This window comes from Eretmochelys imbricata, chromosome 9 (genome assembly GCF_965152235.1).
Source record: "Eretmochelys imbricata isolate rEreImb1 chromosome 9, rEreImb1.hap1, whole genome shotgun sequence".
NCBI lineage: Eukaryota > Metazoa > Chordata > Testudines > Cheloniidae > Eretmochelys > Eretmochelys imbricata.
In genome coordinates this window covers 16,400,163-16,425,683 of record NC_135580.1, presented here as the reverse complement: position 1 = coordinate 16,425,683, position 25,521 = coordinate 16,400,163, and the positions used below count along the sequence as shown (strand labels likewise).

Here is a 25,521-nt window from a genome sequence, read left to right as displayed (position 1 = left end):
ACACCACTGTAGGATCAGGTGGCAAATTCACTCACTCTTTTATATTTAGCACCTTCAGCTAGTTATGTCTTTATGCTAGTATGACAACTACAGTAGCATTTGGTTTTCCCAGGCTTCCTATCACTCAGCAAAGGAAGAAACAGGCATGGGAAGAAAGGATGAAACCATCCATAAGAATAAATTGCAGCATCTCTTTTCTTTCTTTTGCCCCTTCTGCATTATGCTCTTGGTTGGTGTATACCTGTCTCCAGCGAATGAAGATTGTTACTGTACTGAATCAATTCAGTGCACCATGGAAGCCTTTCTGTATCTATTCCTTCCATTCTTTCCTATGTCTTTTTAGGGCAACACCAAGATACACTGAGCCCTTAGACCATAACGTCAGGTTAGTCTCAGGGGCAGTAGATACATACACTACCAGGTATATCAGTCAGAAGCATGATACTGACTTGACCTACTGGTTTTTGATCAGCGGTGTTTTTACAAAACCATGCTTTTGTCTAAGGTGTTTTCAGATGCATTAAAAAATATATTTCTTTACTCTCCTTCTTGTACACAGTTTGCCGGTTTTTATGCTTCCTGGCTGCCTCGCAAACCCTCCAGTTCAGTTGCAGCTTTGGGTCCTTTTATTGCTGAGCGCCCCTTGCGGCGGAACTCAGCTGAAATCTCTTCAAAAGACTTTCCTTTTGTTTCTGGTACTTTAAAGTGTGTGAATAAAACGAAGCCGAAGAGCAGAACGGCGAAGGTCATGAACACATAAGGGCCACACAGATCCTGTAATGGGAAAAATGAAACCACAGTGATGAATTAATAACAACCCCATGGTTTCCTTATCATTTGTATTGCAAATGTTAAGATTTTCAAAGCAATCTAGAGAGATTTAGACACCCATCTTCCGTTAATTTTAATGGAAGATATGTGTGTCCATCCCCCTACACTGTTTTGGAAATCTCAACCAATGTTTTGAGGGTATCTGTCATGTGCAAGATTTTAGGAACTTTTCTTACTGCAATGTACTGGAAACACATTCCAATGATGAAGTTGCAGGTCCAGTTGCAGAATCCAGCTATGGCTATGGCGGCAGGGCGGGGCCCTTGACTGAACAGTTCAGCAACAATAAACCAGGGGATTGGTCCAGGCCCGACTTCGAAGAAAATTACGAAGAGAAAAACTGTGACCATGCTCACGTAGCTCATCCAAGCAAAAGTGCTCTATAAACAGAAGTAAGTAAAAGTGAATTCACAACATGAGTATAGGTTTCCAATACAGTCATCTTTCATCACTGTTAATTTCTTGAATTGTTGAGCTGCTGCAGAAGTTTCTTTCAGTTCAGACAAGCTGGGTAAAAGCAACAGACATGCCGAACTAAACTTGTAATGGATTAAAGGCAGCAGGCCATTTACTGATCTCAGTTACACTGGGGTAAATCCAAAGCAGCTGCATTAACATGAGCTGAATTACTCTGGGTTCACATCAGTGAGAAGAAGTGCCTGTAGACTGCTTAGATCCCCATCCACTGACCCAAATGCAAGTTATATCCCTATGCATCACCTCTGGATGTGATCCACTGAGCCAGATCCTTAGTTGGTGTAAAACAGCATAGCTCCAGTGAAGCCAATGGAGTGATGCCAGTTTTCACCAGATGAGGCTTTGGACCATAAAGAACCTGAGTCACAGGGAATCTAAGGGTATGTCTAGACTATAAATTGGGGATATGTAATTGTAGCACATGTAGACATCCCCAAGCTAGATTTAATCCATCTAGTACCAGAGCAGAGAAGCCACGGCAGCGTTCAGCATGTGCCAGCCACCTGAGTACCTACCCAGGATCCCAGGGGGGCTTGTTTAGCCCACACTGAAGCCCCATGCTGCTATAGCTTCACTATTATTGGTACCTAGATTAAAGCTAGCTCTGGTACATCTACATGTGCTGCAATCAGAGCTGTGCAGCGTACATGTACCCTAAGCAGGTGAAACATATACTGATTATATTTGCACTATGGCAGCATAATCCCCTGGCACATAGTCCCCTGGCAGCAGCGTGTAGTGCATGTGTAGCTACACACCACAGTGAAAAGCAAGGCGCATCCATACTGCAGGGCATAGCTACATGTGTCAGTGAAAGGCTCTGGCGGAGGGGTGGAAGCAGAGAGAGATTCCAGCAAGGGGGAAAGGCTCTGGCTGGCTCATTTCTCCTCGATGGGGAAAGGCAGTGGGACACTACGCTGCTCAGAATAGCTGGGTAAAGACAGAGGCACAGCTTGGGCAACAAGAGAACGGGTATGGTATGTGCTTGCATACATGCCCACACCCTCCAGGCATGTCTTTATTCTACTTGCCTAAGCTGCGCCTCGCTAGCTACACCGCTATGTATACCTGTGCTAGGGGTATATAGACTGCATGCCACTGAAGGAAGTGTGCAGTGTAGATGCACCCATTGAGTGGCCAGAGAGAGGAGAGTAGCAGAGGAAGCAACTACCAGGAGAGTGTAAGAGGGTGTTTATTAAAGAAAGTCACCTGCTACTTTACATCACATCTTATTTACAGGTAATTTACACCAATATTTTAGATCTCTTACACTCAGATTCTGTTAGGCTCAGAGCGTGAAATCCTGACCGTATTGGTATTAGTGGGAATTTTGCCACTGATTTCAATTGGGCTAGTATTTCACTCCCTTACATTTACACATTGACAGGTAAGATTCATAGCCTTATGCATCACCTATGTATTTGGCTGAGTGGATTTACTCTAGTTTAACTGAGGGTAGAATTTGATTCCAGATTCCAAAGCACAAAGTCACATATTTGATTAATTTATTGGGACAAATTCTGCCCTCTAGCGGATACCAAATTCTATTCTTATTAGTGAGGAGAGAATCTCAAATGGTTCAGAAGATCCACCACCGAAATGTACATTCCCCTCTGAATCCCCCTATAAATGTATTCTGATGTTATAGCCTGTTCCTAATTCCAAACAAAGGTTCCCACCCCAAGACTCAAAACTGCAAGTACAGGGACGAGAGACAGGACAGAACCACAATGCTTAGATTCACTTCTAGAAAAGGTGCTTCTACAAAGCATGAAGGTATACAGTCTGTGGTTGTGGCTGGGGCTTATAATAAGAATATAGGAATTGTCATATTGGAGCAGACCATTGACCCTGCAAGTCTGATATCCTGGGTCCAGCAGAGGCTAGTGCCGGATGTTTTAGAGGAAAGTGAAAACACAGGCTAACTGAGCACTGCCTGGCGTAGTGAACAATTCCTTCCTAACATCTATAGTGATCAGCTTATGTTCTGAAGCATGAGATTTTATTATACCTGCCATAGTGTGCATAACTGTCAATGTTATGAAATGTCTTGAAATTAGCCGATGATTGTACTACATGGAAAGTTCTTAAATGCACTCTCTGAAGGACTGGTCTATTATGGTAGAAGTTCCAACATTCTCAAAGCTGTATGGGGTTAGCAAAGCAGGCATCAGAGTTTACTTATGTTGTGTGAGATCATCTCACAAGGCAAGGTGTAACATGTGTGTGTGAGCTGGGAGTTCATCATGTGATTTGGATGATGCTTATGAAATTTTGCATGAGGGAGGATTATTTTCTGATCTCCTTATCTGAAATAAACTTGCAACATACTCAGTGTTAAATAGAGTCATTGGCAATATGTTTGTATGCAAACGGACAAGAAACCAAACCATGGAGTGAAACCAGGAAAAAAAAACAACTCACCAGGAGCACAAGTCCAACTGTCATGGCTACGGCACTTGCTAGCATACCTATCAAACCAGCAATAAACAGGGACCGTCTCCCTGTTTTCTCCACAAGGAAGACCTGTAGAAATTCATGATGTATATTAGGCTTTATCAAACCTGCAGTCTTCAATTAGTAACACATATATGAAACCTACATCAAGTCCCCTTCCAGGAATTGGTCCTCATAGATTATAACAGCCTACTACTGCTATCAGCTAATGGTTTTGCTCTTTTAACTCATGTGTTAGAGCTTTGCACTTAGGTAGTGAATGAAGATCCTTAATTTACACTATGATGATATCTGCTGGTGGAGATTGTTAACCAGCTACTGAACAGAGCAACATAGCAAAGGACAATGCAAATCCATGGATGTGCAGAACTCACATATTCCAAAGACTAAAGGCATCTCCGCTGCTTTCTCACACAGGTTATTTTCTATAGATTCTAACCTTCCAATTTGAAGAAAAAAAATCAAGACCTTTCTTATTCTGGTGATTGTCTTCCCAAAGTAAAGTGATTCATCATGGAATTTTTGTATTCAGAGACAGAGGCTTTGTCCATATTGGAGTAGATTCTAGTCCCCGGTGCAACCCCCTAGTGTAGATGTAGTTCATCAGTTTAAATTGTGGCTGGCATGAATGCAGCTTTTCTTGGTTTCAATTAGGATTTTTCTCTGGTGAAGGTGCCCCAATGATCCTTTACATTTAGCAACCCATTGAGATAAGTGGAAGAAGCTTGCACCTCTTTTGGGGATATTTTACTAGTCTGACCTTGTCTACATTGGGGTTTTTAATCCACCTGGATACACGGCACCAGTGCAAATTTCAAACCGGGGTAATATGCACCAGACAAGTCATGGCTTACACTAATGTACCAGGTCTACTCTAGGGTTTGCGCAAGTGCAGCTGTATCAGAGTATGTCTACACTTAAAACACTACAGCGGCGCAGCTGCATCATACTTCAGTGTAGACACTACCTATTCTGACAGTAGTGATTCTCCAGTCGGCATTGGTGATCCATGTCCTCGACCTTCTGTCAACATGTCACAGTCTACACCAGGGGTTAGGTCGGTATTGCTAAGCCGTGGTCTACGCTGGGAGGGTGGGAGATCGACCTAAGATACGCAACTTCAGCTACGTGAATAGCGTAGCTGAAGTTGGCGTATCTTAGGTAGACTTACCTGGCCGTGAGGATGGTGGCGAGTTGACCGCTGCTGCTCCCCCGTCGACTCCGCTTCCGCTTCTCGCGAGCTGGAATTCCGGAGTCAATGGGGAACGCGTTCAGGGATCGATTTATTACGTCTAGACGAGATGTGATAAATTGATCCCCGATAGATCAATCACTACCTGCCGATCCAGCGGGTAGTGAAGACCTTCCCTAATAAGTGTAGTGGACTTCACACTCCTGAGAGACATAGCTATAGTAATGTAAATTCCTACTGTATATGAGGCCTCAATCTACCTACTTATTCCTGCAGAACACCTCAGGACTTGCTCCACTTATGAGTCCCTGGCTGGCCTCTCTTCCCTGTGGCCAGGAACACTCCTTGCCTCCTACAGATCCCTAAGCAGTGGTCACTCTGAGACTGTTGATAAGACATGATCATCTATTTTCCTAGAGGTTAAATGGGGCTTTTAGCTCAAGCAGTTCATCTCGCTGGGTTGCAGATTGCAAATTCTGATTGCTATTTCTGCTCCCTTGGTCAAGGTCCAACACAGTGCAAATGGTTTGGGAAAACAGACAGTAGGTATGTAACTGATTGACAAATATTAGGTAATATTTAAATACTCATGGTCAAAGAATTGAAGAGTAAATGTCATCAAGCAGCAAGCTAAACATGACTGTAACTGATATGCCATGGCAGTAGAACATACAAAGGGCTGTCACAGGAACTCATTCTAAACCCCTCATTTCACAATAAACTACACAAACCACCTTCTAATAGGGAATGCTGGTGTTTTTTCATGAAAGCAATTTTGTCCAGAGAGACTGGGGTGGCTTACAGGCTTGGTGATGGTAGGCTACACAGTTCTACAGCTGTGGATTGATGGTTCAAATCCACTCCTGGTTGTTAGTGGGTGAAAGTCATCTCATCATCAGAAGGCTATCTGGAGGCCTAAGGAAAATGATTTGGTTTTCTGTATCCAATACCTGTTGTTTAAGTATCCCCATGAAAAGAACCTCAATTGGTTACTAACTGGAATTTTGTTGGCATTCTAGGCAGAAAGACTATTGATCAAATGGGCCATGAAGTTTGAACTATCCTTTTGGTCATACAGAACATAATCTAGATATTACCAGGATGGGTGCTATATAAATACAATAGATAATATCAGAGATAAGACAGAGGTTGAGGCACACTGGCAGGGCAATAATGAAAAGCATTTACCAGTGTTCCCCACATTGTAGCTGTTCTATAGACAAGACTAGGGCTCTAGAGGTGATCCTGGCAATTACAGTCTGGTAAGTCTAATGTCAGAACTGGGCAAATTAGTTGAGACAATAGTAAAGAATAAAATTGTCAGATACATGGAAGAACATAAATTGTTGCACAAAAGGCAACATGGTTTCTGTAAAGGGAGATCGTATCTTACTAATCTGTTAAAGTTCTTTGAGGGTGGTCAACAAACATGTGGACAAGGGGGATCCAGTGGACATAGTGTACTTAGATTTCCAGAAAGCATTTGACAAGGTCCCTCACCAAAGGCTCTTATGTAAATTAAGTTGTCATGGGATAAGAGGAAAGATCCTTTCATGGATTGAGAACTGGTTAAAAGACAGGGAACAAAGGGTAGGAATAAATGGTAAATTTTCAGAATGGAGAGGGGTAACTAGTGGTGTTCCCCAAGGGTCAGTCCTAGGACTAATCCTATTCAACTTATTCATAAATGATCTGGAGAAAGGGGTAAACAGTGAGGTGGCAAAGTTTGCAGATGATACTAAACTGCTCAAGATAGTTAAGACCAAAGCAGACTGTGAAGAACTTCAAAAAGATCTTACAAAACTAAGTGATGGGGCAACAAAATGTCAAATGAAATTTAATGTGGATAAATGTAAAGTAATGCACATTGGAAAAAATAATCCCAACTATACATACAATATGATGGGGGCTAATTTAGCTACAACTAATCAGGAGAAAGAGCTTGGCGTCATCGTGTATAGTTCTCCGAAGACGTCCACGCAGTGTGCAGCAGCAGTCAAAAAAGTAAACGGGATGTTAGGAATCATTAAAAAAGGGATAGAGAATAAGACAGAGAATATCGTATTGCCCTTATATAAATCCATGGTATGCCCACATCTTGAATACTGTGTACAGATATAGTCCCCTCATCTCAAAGAAGATATACTGGCATTAGAAAAGGTTCAGAAAAGGGCAACTACAATGATTAGGGGTTTGGAACGGGTCCCATATGAGGAGAGATTAAAGAGGCTAGGACTTTTCAGCTTGGAAAAGAGGAGACTTAGGGTGGAAATGTTAGAGGTATGTAAAATCATGAGTGGTGTGGAGAAAGTAAATAAGGAAAAGTTATTTACTTGTTCCCATAATATAAGAACTTGGGGCCACCAAATGAAATTAATGGGCAGCAGGTTTAAAACAAATAAAAGGAAGTTCTTCTTCACTCAGCACACAGTCAACCTGTGGAACTCCTTGCCTGAGGAGGTTGTGAAGGCTAGGACTATAACAGGATTTAAAAGAGAATTGGATAAATTCATGGAGGTTAAGTCCATTAATGGCTATTAGCCAGGATGGGTAAGGAATGGTGCCCTAGCCTCTGTTTGTCAGAGGGTAGAGATGGATGGCAGGAGAAAGATCACTAGATCATTACCTGTTAGGTTCACTCCCTCTGGGGCACCTGGCATTGGCCACTGTTGGTAGACAGGATACTGGGCTGGATGGACCTTTGGTCTGACCCAGTATGGCCATTCCTATGTTCTTAAGACTATAAGCAAGAGAACTTCAGTCTCCAGGACTCAGTTTAACAACTGACACAAGTTTTACTTTTGCAGAAAACACAAACCAGTAGAGGTTCATGATTTGTACAGAACCAGGCAGAGTTTTCATTCTCAGTACATTTGATAGTGCAGTTTATACTTTGGGACTTGGCCTTGCAATCATTTCTCATGCAAGTAAGTATTTTTCCTGTGCATAAGGTTTGCAGGATCAGCTCTTTGTGACTTTCTTGGCTCCACAACTCCCTCCAATACCATGATTAAATCTTTTTCTTATAATCAAATTATAGTGAGTTTTCTTTTGACTGGGCTATCAAGCTATCTAACACAGAGATATTTACTTACGGCGATAACTGTGAAGACAGTGTTCACGACACCAACACCAATGGTTGCATAAACTGGTTGATCAACTCCTGCTCTTACAAAAATGTTTGTAGAGTAGTAAAAGATCTATCGAAACAAATTAGGATGAAAGGTTATACCCCACTGCAGGTGGAAATTTCTGTCTTCGAGGGAAGATTTGCATTTTCTTGGCTGAGATTTGAAGTAATTACGATTTGTTTTTCCAACTATTTTTTAAACAGTTTGTTATAATAATTAAGGTTAGAAATTTCAAAGGAGCCGAAGGGAGTTAGAAATCCTACTGAATTTCCCATCTTAAACCACTGAATATATACATTTAAAAAAACAAAAACCCAAACCTGTTTTTCTGCCATATAATTCTGGGTTTTCTCTTGAAAGCCAATTCGCCAGAATGGCAAGCTTCTTTTGCATGCTAGACAAACCTCTTAATATGGCTGATTTTTTAAATTAATTTTTAATACACTTTCCTTCATTAGAATAATTTAAATGTTTTCCTTTCTCTCCAAAGAGAAGGTGAATCCTTTCTCACTGATGTAGAGATAGGAGGAAAAATGAGTAGGTCACCTACTCCATCTCCTCTGCCAGTGCAGAATTTCCCCTTACAGTATATTGTAGGAAGAGAGGAAGAATGGTGCAGTAATTAGAGCACTAGTCTGGTCTTTGGGAGACCCAAGTTCATTTTCTTCTCTGCCACAGATTTCCTGTCTGACCTTGGGCAAGTTATTTAGAGTTTGTGTACATTGCATTGCAGCTGGGAGCCTCCCAGCCCTGGTAGAGATTATGGCCAGAAGGGACCACTAGATCATCTAGTCTGACTTCCTATATAGCACAGGCCACCAGCACCACCCAGCATCTGTACACCAAACCCAACAACTGAAATGAGACCAAAGGAGGTCACATGAGACTAGACTGTCACAGGCAGAGAATAGGAGGGACAGACCTGCTCCAGTGCCTGAGGCCCCAGCAATGGCCGGGAAATGAGTCAGTGAGAGCTAGCATGCTACAAATAGCAGTGTGGACATTGCAGCTCTGGTGGAGACTTGGGCTAGTCACCTGAGCTCAGACCTGGGGGTTCTGATATTTGCCATCTGAGCCACAATGTCCACACTGCTTTTTTTTGTACAGTAGCTTGAGCAGAAATAGCAGGAGCAGGGCCGGATTAACCTTTTGTGGGCCTGGTGCTAAACATATTTGTGGGCCCTCATGGAGGCAATGGAGCATGGTGCGGGGAGGTTAGTCCCCGGAGCGAGGGGCCAGCCAGAGGCAATGGGGCATGGCATGGCGGGGAAGCACCGCTCCACCCAATGTGAGGGCACTATTTACAAACCGGCAGTTGCCAGATGCACAGTGGCCGGCCCGGCCCTGTGCTGCCAGTGTGCCCATTCCCCTTGGGAGTGGGCCCATGCCACGCCACACAGCCCTCCTGACTTCCTATGGCCAGATCCCACCCGGACCCACTATACCCAGCACCCCCCCAGACCCACCCACAAATGCACATGCCCTGCACAACACCACCCCTGCCCACATCCCCACTACAGCTGCCCACCACCCCCCACAGAACCCCCACTCCTTAGTGCCCCAACACACACAGATCTTCCCTGCCCCTTCATAGCCCAGCACCCCCCCAGGCTCCCCACAGACTCCCTCCCCCAAGCCCTGCCTACCGGCCACACTCACTGGCCCTGCTGGGAGGCGACTGTGTCTGCCAGGTTGAGCTGACAGCACAGCCAGGGCTGGTCCCAGGGCCAGGAATTGCTCTGGCCCCTCGGGAGTGGCGCGATCAGCCAGGCCAAGGTCTGCCCCAGCCGGGGTCCTTCAAGACGCACTTGCTTGGAGGGGCCCAGCCAAGCCCTCTACACTGTCTCCCCCTCCACCTGGCTGAGACTGGCCAGGCTTCTGCACTAGTCCCAGGCGGCTCAGCACCGGGGAGACAGGCAGGGGGCCGCTCAGGTGGTGGAAAGCTGAGACTGCCCGGAGCCAGAGGTGCACTGGGGTTCAGCCAGGGGGCAGAGAGGAGCAGGGAGTGGGGCCAGGGAGCGGAGAGGAGCCCTTGGCTAGCTGGCGGGCAGGCCGAGAGGAGCAAGTGGTGGCCGGGGGGAGCCAGCAGGGTTTCGGGGCGCAGTGCAAGCAGAGCAGGCCAGAGCCCCTTCTGAGCATGGGCCCAGCTCCATGGAGCCACTGGAGCCATTGTAAACCCGGCACTGAGCATGAGTGTCTACCTAGGCTGGGAGGCTTGCTCCCAGCTGCAGTGTAGACATACCCTTAGTCTTTCCGTGCCACCGTTCCCCATCTGTAAAATGGGGATAGCAGCACTGCCCAGGGTGTGTTGTGAGGATAAGGGATAAGTATATTAAAGTCTGTGAGGTGCTCAGATACCATGGTGAGTAGGGCCATATTAGTACCTAACATATATTATGCAATCTGATTTTCAGCAAAACAGGCTCATATATACACCCATTTGATTTCAATCTGCAAATACTGAAGGACCACTGTGGCCTTAGATGTTCCTTACAATACTGATCAGTATCAATTCTTTTAGAAGGCAAACTCACTGCATTGATTCCTGAAAACTGTTGAGATATTTGAACCATCAGTGCCACAATGACTGGCTGCCTGTAACTGGAAGAGCTGAGAAGCTTCCTGATGGAGACTTTCTTTTCACTGGCAGCTTCTTGTTTTTCCTTTTCCATTTCGGCGATCTCTTTCGTGGAGTCACAGTCTCCTCTGAGCCTTTTCAAGCCTCAAGGGAAAAAGAACATGCTTTTATCTCAAAGTAAATATCAAAGGACTGAGAGTGCATTAACAACCAAACCATTCCAATCAATACCAGGATAAGGACAGATCAAAACGAGAATTAACAATACCGTGTACTTGAGCTGTTCCCAAACTATGGTCTGTGGACAACTGTTGGTCTACGAAGCACCTCTGAAGTACTCAAAGGCTGTACAAGTCTTGCTCCTCCTCTCTGTTTCCAGTTGTTTCCTAATGTGGACGGCTCTTGTTTCTTGTAGAAAAAGCTGGAAATAGAGAGGAGGAGCCAGCCACACTGCATAAAGGCGATTGCTATTGTTGTCACACACAATGTGCAATTGCAGGTGGCATTGGAAAAGGAGGAGAGGTGTCCATGAGATGCAGTTCCACTAAACGTGGTTCATGATGGCATGTTTGTCTGATGGAAAATGCTAATTCATCAAACTGAAAATGTTCGTAGCCAGAACAGGTCAATTACAACAAAATTTCATTACAAAAATTACAATGAAATGAAGCGATTCAATAACATTTTGATTCTTTGTTTCAAAACAACTTTCTGTTTAGAAATTTATTCATATTATAAGTTATAGCCATAGATTTTCCTTGAAATACTGAAATATGGACAGATGGTCTATTCTAAAGTCCATGGAAGTCATTGGAAAGACTCCCATTGACTCCCATGTGCTTTGGGTCAAGCCCAGAACAAAAAGTTTAAACAAGTCAAAGTCAAAATGTTTCATCAGTTGACCTGAAAGGACTTTTTTTTGAACATTTCATTCTGTGGAAATTTTTTGAAATTCTTTGTTTTCATGCCAATTCAGCATGTAAACTAATTTCAGAATGGTGGGATTTTCCCGAAACCTGAAATTTTAGTTCCCACACAGCTCTGAACTCCATTAAGATGTGTTCTGCTCTATGCAAATTTTGACTAACCCTGGCTTAGTAGATAAATAATAACATATGATGGGGTGTGCATTTTTCAGTGCATAGACACACATATGGTGTCTATGGCTCTCAGTCCAACAAGGCTCATACATGGAATGGAATAAAGACCCACAGCTATGCAAATGAGTTACCCAGGCACTGCTCCAAGCAACCAGAGTGTTTTATTTTATGTATGATTTAAAAACGAAACAGAATAGATGTCTTACATTTTTTAGCCTCCTCCACCTTTCCTAGTTTAATGTAAAGATATCGAGGGCTTTCTGGACACAATAAAAGCAGGAAAAACTGAAGAAGAGCAGCAGCACCAGATAGACCAAGAAGTAGAGGCCACATGTCATCACTGCCAAGCAGAAAGTCTAGTCCAAGGATCTGAAATTATGGAGCTGTGTTAAATGTATCAGACAAAATTAGGTTGTAAAACCAGAAATTCTAGACTAATATTGAACTTTCAAATATCAGCTGGGAAGGAAGTTGGAAGCAAATAGGAGCTCCCTATCCCAACAGCTTGGTTCCATAAATTATGGAACATATTTGTAATGGACAAACTAACAAATGGCATGAAGCCTTGGACAAGTCATGTCAAGGCCCTGTTTAGATGATGGACCAAATTGTGGTGCTCTTGGTCACTGTAAATTTGGAATAAGTCCATAGACTTAAGTGAAGTTACTCTATATTTACACCAGCATAGCTGACAGTACAATTTGGTCTTCTATGCCCTGGTCTACACTAGGACTTTAGGTTGAATTTAGCAGCGTTAAATCAATGTAAACCTGCACCTGTCCACACAATGAAGCCCTTTATTTTGACTTAAAGGGCTCTTAAAATCGATTTCCTTACTCCACCCCTGACAAGTGGATTAGCGCTTAAATCGGCCTTGCCAGGTCGAATTTGGGGTACTGTGGACACAATTCGACGGTATTGACCTCCGGGAGCTATCCCAGAGTGCTCCATTGCAACTGCTCTGGACAGCACTCTCAACTCAGATGCATGATTGTTTGCCGTTGCTCTGACGCAGGGAGGGGCGACTGACGACACGGCTTACAGGGTTGGCTTACAGGGAGCTAAAATCAACAAAGGGGGTGGCTTTACATCAAGGAGTATTTCAGGCAGGACTTCACGGAGGGTTCCAATAAGAAATGGTGCACCTAAGTTATTGTTCTTATTGGAACAAGGAGGATAGTCTGACCTTTGATTGATACATGGCTAGATTTACTTCGCTGCACATTCTCTGTGAGTGACTGCAGTGTGACCTAGAGGAATGAGTCTCCTAGACGGAGGGTGGGGGGCGTTTGCAAATGAGTACAAAACAAATCTGGTCTATTGCTTGTTTTGATACACTCCATCTATCTTTTACATCTTTGGCTGGCAGCAGACGGTGCAGAAGGACTGCATGCCATCCATATCTCATGGCTGCTCGGCAGAAGATGGTACAATAGGACTGCTAGCCATCCTCATCTCTTGCCTGCCCGGCAGAAGATGATGCAATAGGACTGCTAGCAATCTGTATCACCTGCCTGCTTACCATAAGATGGTTCAATAGGACTGACTACAGGACTAAAGAGAATGACTTGATCAAGTCACTCCAAATTTAGTCCCTGCACCCATGTCTGCCCAGGCGCTCCTCATCGACCTCACACAGGTGACCAGGAGCACCTCGGATATGACGATGATGGCTACCAGTCCTATTGCGCCATCTGCTGCCACAAGGCAATGGGTTGCTGCTGCTGTGTAGCAATGCAGTACCGTGTCTGCCAGCACCCAGGAGACATACGGTGACGGTTACCTGAGCGGGCTCCATGCTTGCCGTGGTATGGCGTCTGCACAGGTAACTCCAGAAAAAAGATGCAAAACGATTGTCTGCCCTTGCTTTCACGGAGGGAGGGAGGGAACGGGGGCCTGACGATATGTACCCAGAACCACCCACGACAATGTTTTAGCCCCATCAGGCATTGGGATCTCAACCCAGAATTCCAATGGGCAGCGGAGACTGCGGGAACTGTGGGATAGCTACCCACAGTGCAACACTCCGGAAGTCAACTCTAGCCTCGGTACTGTGGAAGCACTCCGCCGAGTTAATGCACTTAGAGCATTTTCTGTGGGGACACACACACTCGAATATATAAAACCGATTTCTAAAAAAACGACTTCTATAAATTCGACCTAATTTCGTAGTGTAGACATACCCTTAGTTTAACTACACATGGGTATCTGGCACAGTTAGGAGTGCTTGTACTGTAACGCTGTTTTTTGTTGGTAAAGTAGATGGGACAGTATGATTATAGAAGTATCTGACAGCCTAGGGACAGAATCATTGATGAAACTGCATAATTCTGCAGCTACACCTTGAATGGAATGCCTGCTGAATCAGTGCATGTGGCCAAAATTAAGCCCTACTGTAAATAACTCAAGAAAAATGACATTTTTTTCTCCTCAGACCTTGTTCTCCTGGATTCTTGTATTTTGTAAATGGGATGTTCTTAGGAAAATATATAACATGAAAAAAATATGTTACAGTACAGTCAATTGGACCAAAATTTGCCTACAGAAATACATGGGACTCTTATTGCTTTCAGTGGTGACAGTTTATGAACTTCCAAAAGTACAGTTCTGCACTTTGAGTGAATTCTTTCCTATGAAGTTCTGCTTTCACCTTTCTTTGCTCTCTCATCAGACTCACAATGAATAAACAAAAACAATGAGGAGTCCTTGTGGCACCTTAGAGGTTAACAAATTTATTTGGGCATAAGCTTTCGTCCAATTTTAACGTGCCCGCACCTATGTCCTGAAAAGCTCACGAAGGGCCACAGTTCATTCAACCTTCAAAATTTACACTGTGTGATGGCTAGTTATCAAAGTCACAGTCACTAACACAACACAGTGTGAATTCTGAAGTTGCAATGTGCAATTTGAAATGTGCCTTCAGAAAATATTCAAGCTTAAAATTTGCTTTTTGTGTGTGTTTGGGCTCAAATGCTATTGAAAAGTGAACACCAAAGGGTTGTAAACATTGTCAAATTGAGATTAGGTTTCTAAACCAAATAAATATTGGCAGACATTTTCTTTTCACCGTTTGCCGAGCTCTTCTCACAATCATGACCAAGGAGGGATACAACACTGATGTTGCAAACAGTGAATCTATTCAAGCAGTTTCCTAAAAATGCACAGAGTGAAATTCTTTGGCCTGTGATATACAGGAGGTCAAAGTAGACAAACATAATACCCCTCCTTACCTTGAATTCTATGAATCTTCTGGGACAGGAGCCATGCCAATTTCCATAGCCCAGGCTTTAGCCCACTAAGTTTATTAATACTAGGTATTACATTCACAGTGTTCAACTTCAATGTGAATGACAGTGTATGAAGCCCTTCTAGGGAAGGGGGATAATTTGCCGTCAGTAGTGTTTTTCATCTCTTGGGTGTAAGTCATTTTATTAGGAATGATTTAGTATCCAGGAAGGAGGTGCCATAAATCACCCCAAATTTCCCTTCAGCTTGCTAGTGGCATTTTAAGAAGGAGCCTTTGTCAGTATATCATTGGTGTAACCCAGCTAGTTTAAAACGATATCACTCAATGCTTCTGTGTACCCTCTTACGTACCTGGCTGATGAGAATACCCGTGACTATAGCAAGCTGGTGCAAAGTTCCCAGGGCTCCTCGAAGGGCTGTAGGTGATATCTCACCAACATACATTGGAACAAGTCCTGACGATAGCCCTGAACAAAGCGTACATATGAGTTACTGTAAATGACCGCTCAGCAATCAGCAGAAATAGCTCACCACAGAACGAATTTGGGCTCAATTCTGTGTGATCCTGAGCACCTCCTGCAGGGTTATGAGTTCCCTCCATGCCCATTGGTCAGAACAGAAGTGAAGAACACTCAGCACTTGGCAGGAACTGTTCGTGGAAGCCCCAATTCAGAAGGCCATTTAAGCAAGTGCTTACATTTAAATATATACATAAGTGCTATCCAGAATAAAGAAACTTTCCTGAATCAGGACCAGAATCAAGCTCTTGTTTTGGGTAAATCTGTTTCCAATAGATCAAGATTCACCATTTTTCTCTTCTGGGTAACCAACTTTTGAGCTATGTTATTTCAGGTCGGAGATCCCTCCTAAGATCCCTTAGTCTGACTCATAGGACAATATTCAAATGTATTGTACTTACATCAGTAACCAGAGATAAGGAACTGATTAAGGGAGAAAATGTTTTTCTTGAAGGTAATTCTTTTTTATTGATCTAAAATCTTGTATTTCCATGTTTATCTTCCAGATTATAAGCACTACAGGCCAGGGCTGCATTAAACAGCACCAAGTACATCAGTGCTTAACAAATAATTAATAATAATGAACTTGACCCAGGAATATGGATGCGATAAAACCTCATTCATTAAGATACAGCTCACTGAAGGTAGGCTAAACAGCTTCTGGTGGATATAAAATAAACTCAATCCTTGCTAGGGCTGGTCACAATTTTTTCAATAAAAAGATTTTTTATTGTAAAATGGGATTTTGTCAAAAACGAGAGGTTAAATAGTGAGATGGAGAGTAGGGGACCCAACATTTAAAACTCACCTTTTTTTAAAGGAAACATTTTTCATTTAGAAAAATTTAATTTATAATGTTTGTTGTTGGGAAAAAAAAGGAGGGGGAATTGAGAACAAAATGAAAACTTTTGTTGAGCTTTCAAAAATTTTCACAAAGAAACCTCCCAAGGTTCTGATGAGCTCTACTCCTTGTAGTTGCTGTGGAAACTGGAAACTTCTTAGCTAAATGGACATCATGGCCATAATTTCCAACTTTGTTAGTGATGATCACTGAACCTCTTTTTGACAAAGCCAATTTGTTTCTGTAGTTTGACATTTCTGATTTAATATTAATATTCTGGATAATGAAAAATGGGGCCAAATCTTCAGCTAGTGTAAATCAAAGTAGTTTACTTGAAGTAAATGGAGCTGTGCCGATTTACACTAGCTGACAATCTGACCCATGACTTTTAAGTCGGCAGAGCTCCCATCATTGTGAATTTGGACTTTTCTCCTGTGCATAATGGGAAGCATTTGGAGTTTCTTTCCCAAGACTGAAGGCTAACATTATCAAGGAGCTAGACCACTAATAACTGAAAACACATGGGTCTCTGCCTTATTTATTTTTCCTGCAAAAGAGGAATCGTGGCTGTAGAAAAGGAACCTAGGGGATCTGCCTGTGGAGTGTCACGGTTCAAAAGGCAGCTGTAGTTTCAGGCAAAGAAGCACTTTAAGCTGTTTTAAGAACTCACCTAGAAAGCCAACAGAGCCAGGGGCTTTTGATGAAGTTCTGAGTGCTACTAGTTTGGTAGGTTTCTTCTGTAGAGACTGGAAGGTCCAGCTCTTTAATCCGGCCTTGACTTAAACGGGTTTTTGTGAAGTTTTGAAAACATATCGTTTGTTAGAATAAACACTCCATGAGTGCAAAATTTGTGCTCCTTGTATTTGAATATTCTTATAATATTTAGTCAACCGAATCCTCCTCAGTCCTGTGGAGCATCGGATTCTTAATGTTAGAAACACCTTTCACACTTGTTCTATATTTTTTTCTTGTTTTAAGGTAACAAAAAAGTTCAAAAAAGAACTAGATAAATTCATGGAGGATAGATCCATCAATGGCTATTAGCCAGGATGGGCAGGGATGGTGTCCCTAGCCTCTGTTTGCCAGAAGCTGGGAATGGGCAATAGGGGATGGATCACTTGATGATCACCTGTTCTGTTCATTCCCTCCCTCCAGGGCACCTGGCATTGGCCACAGTCGGAAGACAGGATACTGGGCTAGATGGACCTTTGATCTGACCCAGTATGGCCACTCTTATGTTCTAACAAACTAGCAACTGATCTGATTTATTTAGTTGAAAGGAAAACCTGCCCATTGGTACGCTGTGGAGTTGTGTTTAAAATTTAAATGAAAAGAGATCCCGCTCTTCTACTTCATGTGAGTCACCTTCCATTTCCCAAGGTCTTGGCATAAACATGAGGTTCCATTTGTGCTGGTTAAAAAACAAGTCCCCTCACTCAAAGTTTCTTCTTTATGTTTTGCCGCCATTTTGGTGTGCACTAGCTTAGTACAATGGGCTTATCATGGCAGCCCACTGGGAATACACATAGACAAGCAAGATTTTAGAATTTGCCTTAACTTACCACAGTACAGCCCTGTGATTGCTCTCCCAGCTATAATAAGGATGTGAGATGGGCCAAATTTTGCCAGCCCCATGAGGAGATTTCCAATGATAGAAAGAACATTCACAGCCAGCATGGCTTTCACTCTGCAATTCATTAAGAAGAAAACTACATTGGGATAGTAAATCCAGCACTGAATTCAGTTACACTTTAGATATTCTGAAGTTCCAGGAGTAGTCCCATGCTCTTTACATAGGCCTTATTAATTATTATTATGCATTTCTGGATATAAATTCAAGTAAGGTCACTATATTTTCCAATATAATTGCATCTGTACTGCCAGGAATAATAAATAATAATAATAATAATAATAATAATAAAAAAGACAATTCAAATTACCATATTACCAAAAACTGGCCCAATTCTGAGGGCTACTGAGCACTCTGTGTGGCATGCTAAGTGCTCAGGGAGTTAAAGGTACTGGAGTTACTCCATATTTATATCGGTGTAACTGAGAACAGAATCTTGCCTTAAGTTCTTAATCAATGTCTTGTTCACTAGGAGTACTGCATGCTTAGGGCCTACTGATAGTCTATGGGACCTGAGGGCACAAATCACTACACACAATCTGAACTCAAAGCAGCAAGCCACCATCACAAGGGAAGGACTGGCCCATTGTTTTGCCATTTACTTGATTTAATTCTGGATTAACTTCCCTGCTATTCACATGATTTGCTTTCTGTCAAAACTACTTTGCAAAGATGCTGCATGTATGTTTTCCTGGCACTTAAATGAAGAAATACGCCTATCTTTTAGGCATTATAATACAAATGTAGACCAACTGTCAGTGAGTTAATCAAAGCTAAAGGATAAAGAATAATGACTGTGCATATTGAAAAATGTATGGCAGAGGTACAATCAGAATAACTGAATGGCTAATGATTTCTAATATACATCTTGTACAAGTTCTTTTCACATATACTGTAGTCTCTTTTGTTATGGGGGAAAAAGGCTAGAATTAAAACTGTTCACCTCTTTATTTTCTGAAGTGATAAAAGCTACAGGTAACAATAAAAAAATCAGAGTTATAATTTAGGATTTTAATAAAGCAGATTTTTCCTATTTTACAGTTTCAGTAGCCATGTTTTGGAGGGTTCATTATTTTTTTTCAAGCTGGAGAAAATAATAGAGAAACAATTTCAGGAGAGGTGTCTCCACGTGAAAATTCAAATCTAGTGGCTTAAGGTTTAACCACTGGAAATGAATAGGAAAGGATTTTTGTACTGAGTGCTGTAATACAATTTGGAGACAAAAGTCTGATTTTAGTTCTAGATTAGGCTTTCGGTTTGTGGACAGTCCTAATCATCAGATAAGATATTGGGCCAGATCCTTGACCCTAGGTCTGGCTCCTTTGTGCTGTTCTGGCAGCTCATAGCCAGTTAAGATGGCTTTCTGACTGCAATCTGAGGATTTCCTGGGCCATCTCAGCTGGCTCCCATTCCCTTTCCTAGTCAGTGTTTTCTGGCTATTTGTCAGTTTACAGAGATAGAGTGTTTCTCACCTGCCTAGCTTGTCTCCAATCCATCCAACAGCGAAAGAGGAAATCATGCCACCAATGGCAAAAATGGACACAGACAGGGACCAGTACAGAGTCAATGTACTCTTGCTTACATCCAATTCTTCTAGGTCTGGGAAGATCATATTTCCATTCGTGTCTGTGAAATTGATGGCACTTCTGTCAATAGGGGCAATGCCCAGCACACGGCTGTAATGGGCCTCTATTACCTGCAGTGAGAAACGAATGCATCAGTTTTGCTTCTAACTAGCTAAGCAGCCTTCATTTCCTAGTCAGGGTTTTTCTACTTTGCAGCCCATAAAACCCAGTATCCAAGGTAGCTGGTCCCTGTGGGCAGACTAAGCCCAGCGCCCCTGGACCAGAGTAGGTGAGCGCAATCTAGCTAATTAAAGAGGGCTGGGCTACAGCTGAGCCTACAAAAGCCTGCATCCTGCGGAGGGAAAGCCACCCTGGAGCAGAGCTAATTCCTGTGCTGGGTCCCTGGAGCAAGGGGCCAGGGGCTAGAGCAGGGGTGGGCAAACTTTTTGGTCCGAGGGCCGCACCTGGGTATGGAAATTGTGTGGCGGGCCAAGAATGCTCACAAAATTGGGGTCGGGGTGTGGGAGGGGACAAGGGCTTTGGCTAGGGGTGCGGGCTCCGGGGTGGGGCCAGAAATGAGGAGTTCAGGGTGTGGGAGGGGACTCTGGCTCCTACATGGAGATGCGGCCAGGCAGCTCTGCTGCACGCTGTCCCGTCCGCAGGCACCACCCCTGCAGCTCCCGTTGGCCGTGGTTCCCAGGCAATGGGAGCTGCGGGGGCAGCAATTGGGGTGGGGGCAGTGTGCAGATCTTAGCCCCCGGCTACCCCTATGCATAGGAGCCAGAGGGGGGACATGCCACTGCTTCCGGTAGCTGCGTGGAACAGCCCCCGACCCTGCTCCCCAGCTAGAGCACCGGACTGGGGCAAGTTCCAGACCCTGTTCCCCAGCAGGAGCTTGAGGGCTGGGTTCAAACAGCTGGATCCAGCCTGTGGGCTGTAGTTTACCCATCCCTGGGCTAGGGGCTCAGGGAAGCAGCCCTGCAGCTGCCGTGCCAGAAAGGGAGTCGAGTCAACTGATGCCAGGTAGCTGCCAAGAACTGAAGTGCCAGAGATCCCTGGAAGGGGTGACCATGGGGCTGAGGGCAGAATTAAGACTGTTTTCTGTTTGTTTGATAACCTCTGTTAAAGAAATAAACCCCCTTGCCTGAGCCTGGAGCTGTGAAAGCTTCTTGGGAGAAGCCCAGCTCAGTGACAGCCTGGCTCTGTAACATTATGGGTGAAATCCTGGCCCTACTGAAGTCAATGGGGTCAGGATTGCAACCTATGAACACAATGTGTGTTTATACCAGTTTGGGGAAAACATGGTTGTGTTCACACTGAAGCTTTATTTTACAACAGAACCACGCGTCATTCATGTTTGCATGTCCACACCTATCAGGCTACCTGACTCTGATAGTTTCAGTGCATGCTGGGAAAACCTGGGCCGTTATCTCATAAGGCCTGGGTAGGGGGCAGACCGCTGGGAGGACACAGCTAGAGGGTGGCGGGGACATCCCGGGTGTGAATTTAGAAATTCACTTGCAGCTGTCTCAGGGATTATTCTGTTACTACAGTCCTATTCTTCCGCAGGTTATTTACCCGATTTCAGACTCACATTGTGTGCTTGCTCGCACTTATATCATCTGACCAACAGCTTCAAAACCTTTTTACTGTCTCTATGGAAATGATGGTAATGAAAGCAATGAGAAGTTCATCTTAATGGCACATGCTTTTGTTAATTTATTGGTTATTATAGATGAAGTCTTTGGGGGCAGGGACTGTTTTCCTGTGCATTTGTAGAGCACCTGACCGGGGCTCTGGGGCACTAACACCATATAAATAATAGTATAGCCATGAAGCAGGGCTTATAAGTGCTGCTGCAAGTCACGGCCTGGTTTGAAAGGAATCCTATATGCTGTACTTGCCCTTTGAGGAGCGTTGATGACACCAAGGCTGTATCCATACTGGAAGAAGCCCAGCACGGCGGTGAAGACAGAGAGAACCAAGGTTCCTGTGAGGTGCTAGGAGAGGATTGCGAAACAGAAAATGGTGTCACTTTTCTCCACATTTCTGCCATATAAACCTTGAACACGTTGGGACGGATTCTGCTGTCACTGAAGTCAGGGGGTTTGCATGAGTTTACGTGGGAGCAGAATTTGGCCCATTCTGTCTGCACTGTCCTGGCAGTGCAAAGCAGCATAACTAGCTGGGGGAGGATTTTTTCAGTGAGTGTAAAGCTGTTGCAGTAACTCCTTCATGCCCCCACTCTTGGCCTTCCTGGTGTAAGGGCATGTCTAGGAGAAAGGGAGCGTATCCAGTTTCTGGTGATTCCCAGGTGCCAGAATGATCCCATGGGGTCATAGGTAGTTGGGAGTAGGGAAGAGAAATCCTGAGGCTTCTTCAACTTATGCCAGACTGATTGCCTGCCGGTCCCAGTTTCATAATGCAGCCAGAAAGCCAGTGGAAGGGACATAACGGGGGGCATATTGGGGGTGTGCTGAGAGGAAGGCCTGTGGCCAGCTGTAACAGCTTTTGGAGGGTCCTTTCAGTCAGGTGTAGCTTGGAGCAGCCCTGAGATTGCTCTAAGTTGCACCAGAGAACAAAGCAGCAACCAGCTGGGCTCAGGATCAGGGGGATAGAAACATGGCCCACCTGCACCACATGTAATTAAGGATTTAGCCTGAAGATTTTATGCCTTTTACCATGATGACTGAATGGCACATTGTATATAAGAGAAGGTCTCTTGAAAAGAATTCATTAAGGCAAGATCCGGTGAGCACTCACCACTCTTATTGATGTCAAATATATCATTAAATGCAATTCATCTCATGCTCAAGTCTAAAATATGCTGTCCTAATTCCTGGTGCCTTTCCCCAGATCTCTTCCCGGGCCTGCCTTACAACTTAGAGCAGTGGTTCTCAACCTGTGGTCCGCACACTATGTCTAAGGGGTCTGCAAAAGACTTCAACTGAAAGACGTTGACTGAACAGAATTTGTCTATCCATACAAACAACAGATTTCTAAAGGGGTCTGCACCTCCATTCACCATTTTTTAGGGGTCCGCCAATGAAAAAAGTTTGAGAAGCACTGACTTAGAGGACCCTGATCTGCTGGACAGCAAGCTCAGACAGTGCGTTGCCTTTCAATCCTATCGCACGACCACACGGAGGAATATGAGTAGTTGGCTGCTCCCCTGGTCCCTCTGTTGGAAGGGAAAGGTGGCCTGATCTGTAAGTCACTCAGTATATGTAGAGGCCTCAAAAGCATGGTGCCCCAAGAAGTCGCTTGTGTAGATGACTGGCCTGATAGTTATTTCCCCTCTTCAGCATGAAATCCTCTAGGAATAGGAGCTTAAGGGTGGGAAAAGAGTTACTGATACACCTGCCAATAACTGGTTCAGCATGGGAAATGGGGACTCTGCTGACTCTACCGTCATGTCGAAACAGGAGATTGTAAAAGCAACAATAATAGCGATCCCTGAGGATGACGTTTGCTGGCTATGGCAGGACGTGGGCAGGGAGATCGGAACATCCAGGGGGTTTGCAAGGAGGGGAAGTCTTGCTGCTTCCCCTGCAGATCAAATTCCTCAGTCTGGTCTGATCCTGCTGCCACTGAGGTCTGTGGCAATTCTCTTCCTCCCTCCTCCCGCCCCCGCCCCGATACACACACTATTATGCTGAGCACCCTCAACACTATTGACATCAGTACGTGCTGAGGACATGTCACATCATGCAGGATTGAGTGCTATAAGAGGTAGTTCTTGGTGGAGATCCCATAAGCTAGTGAGTGCCTCTTGGGAGGTGCTGAGTGCCCTCGATGCCCATTAGCTCCTTTGCGAGTTGAAGGCAAACAGTATCTTTGAGAGGATGCTCCCTACATTGCAGGACTGGGCCGTACAAGCAGAACTGCACATTGTGGGCATAAAGCAATTGGGATTTTCATTCTACTCACCAGTGTGAGCAGAGACTGGCCACAAACAGACTCTCTAAACAGATTCCTCTGCACAAGAAATATCCTAAGGAGCAGTAAGTCAAGTGCCTCTTTAATAAGTTTAAGATATAGTACATAAAGTTTTAAAAAGCATATGTTTAATGTGATGGGCTCAGTTCCTCAGTCTTTACTTAAACTTAAATCCTACTGAAGTCAGTTGCATCATCAAGTATGCAAAAATTGACCAAAGGCGGCACATTTTAGTAAAACATTTGGTTAACAGAAATGATCCTTTAAAAAAGTTCTAAGCAGGTCCCAAACATGGACAGTTTCTTGCTATGAGCAATCAATAGCTCCCCAACTCTTTGGTATGCATTCCCCATTAAGCAGCCTGACACTGGCACTGCAGTAAAATACCAGAGAGTCAGTTTTACCTTTTCTTCTTGCATTTTACTAGCCTTCTCCATTCTGTTGGTCTTGCAGAGGATTGTCTGGGTGCAGTCCTTTCCCAAGCCTTGAGACTCTTCCAGACACTGGGAGAGTACTTATATTTCAGGTGTAGGAGGAGGGGCAGTTGAAAGGAGACAAGGAGGGGAGGGTTGGGGGAAAATGACTTGCAGTCAGGAAGATGGGATTAATCAACATGAATGTTAATGAAAAACCCAAAATTCAGCAGCATTTCAACACCGCTTAGCTCGGAACAATAGTAAAGGATAAGAGATCTGAAGAACAAATCAACAATTTGGAAACAGAGAAAGGGATCAGAAGATATGGTGAAATTTAAAATGCCACACTTCTCATTTTTCTATCAGTCCAGCTTCATGAAGGGTACAAAACAATAGACAGAGTCTGCAATAATGAGAAATTGTGTTGTATTGTGCAGTAGCAAAAGTATAGGATGCCTGAACTGCTTCAGTATATGTTTACAGTACATGCTGTTTGGTTCTAGCAAGATCGATAGAGCCATGATCACCTTCCTTGGCTTCAGTGCAGGATTTGTGTATTGAATTATAATGCTTCCATTTGCCTGTCACAGAATTTCAATAGGGAGATTGGAAAGAAAAGCTTTCCAGCGGATATAATAAAAAGAGTTGGCTCACAAAATGAACAGAGTGGTCACAGTAATTAACTCTTAATCAAACATCAAACTTGCTTTAAAAGATATCTGTGTGTAATTGGCACTATGGTAATACAAATAAATAATAATACATACACCCACACCGAAAGAGATCTACTTATCTGTACACAATGCACACTAATACATATCTATACAAATAAATAATAATTTACCATAATGTACTAACCTTTTTTTTACACATATTATAAATAAAACACAAAATTACCCTTTATGTTTTCACAATCATTCTTCATTTTAAAAAATCTTATACCCAGCCTTTCAATAACAGTTCAACAGTTTGTGTTTTCTTGTTCATTAATACCATTTAACCTTTGGCTCAGGTGACTAATCAAAAAAGATGAGCTTTGTACTAGGTCATTAGTTTGTTCTTGGTGAGAGTTCATGAGCTCATGTCCCTGCAGGGCAAAATGAGCTAAACTGGTACTCCTTTAGTCTTAGCGATTGGTGACATCTTGATCAACAAAAAACCACCACAATAACTGGTATCTGCAGCAGAGCGGCCAGCAGCTGAGTTACTATAGAGACTGAGTAATACTTTTACTCCAGAAGGGAATCCGTATTGGTCAGAACTGAGGAATTTCACATGGCTGCAGCCTACGTTCTATCTGTTCTTTGGACAGAGGACCTAAGATATCAATGTAGTCAATCAGGCACCTTTCACATGGGCATAAAATGTACTTTGTAAAGAAGAAAAAAGAAATCTTTGCACTGGGTGCACGTGTAAGTAAAACTTTAACTTAATGAGAAAAGTTCAGTCCGTTAATCTATTCCAATTGATTTTTGCACTGTCTGAGGTTCAGCCACAAGAACTGCAGGTATTGAAGTGTGTTTGTTTTTGAAGAGGGGAGGGAGTCTAGTCTGAACCTTTTGAAGTTTTGCCCATATTTTTAGCTTTTATTCGTTATTTT

General features: G+C 43.5%; 1 protein-coding gene across 1 annotated transcript; it reads right to left on the bottom strand.

Moving 5' to 3' along the window:
• Positions 1-570: 570 nt before the first annotated feature.
• SLC2A2 (solute carrier family 2 member 2) lies at positions 571-23,942 on the bottom strand. Its single transcript, XM_077826276.1, has 11 exons — positions 23,910-23,942; positions 21,471-21,566; positions 19,474-19,697; positions 17,934-18,058; positions 15,364-15,479; positions 11,973-12,135; positions 10,623-10,810; positions 8,053-8,157; positions 3,733-3,834; positions 1,008-1,211; positions 571-774 (listed from the first exon to the last, which is right to left on the bottom strand). Exons 1-11 carry the CDS (start codon positions 23,940-23,942, stop codon positions 571-573), a joined length of 1,560 nt encoding a protein of 519 aa, XP_077682402.1.
• Between the last annotated feature and the right edge of the window lie 1,579 nt (positions 23,943-25,521).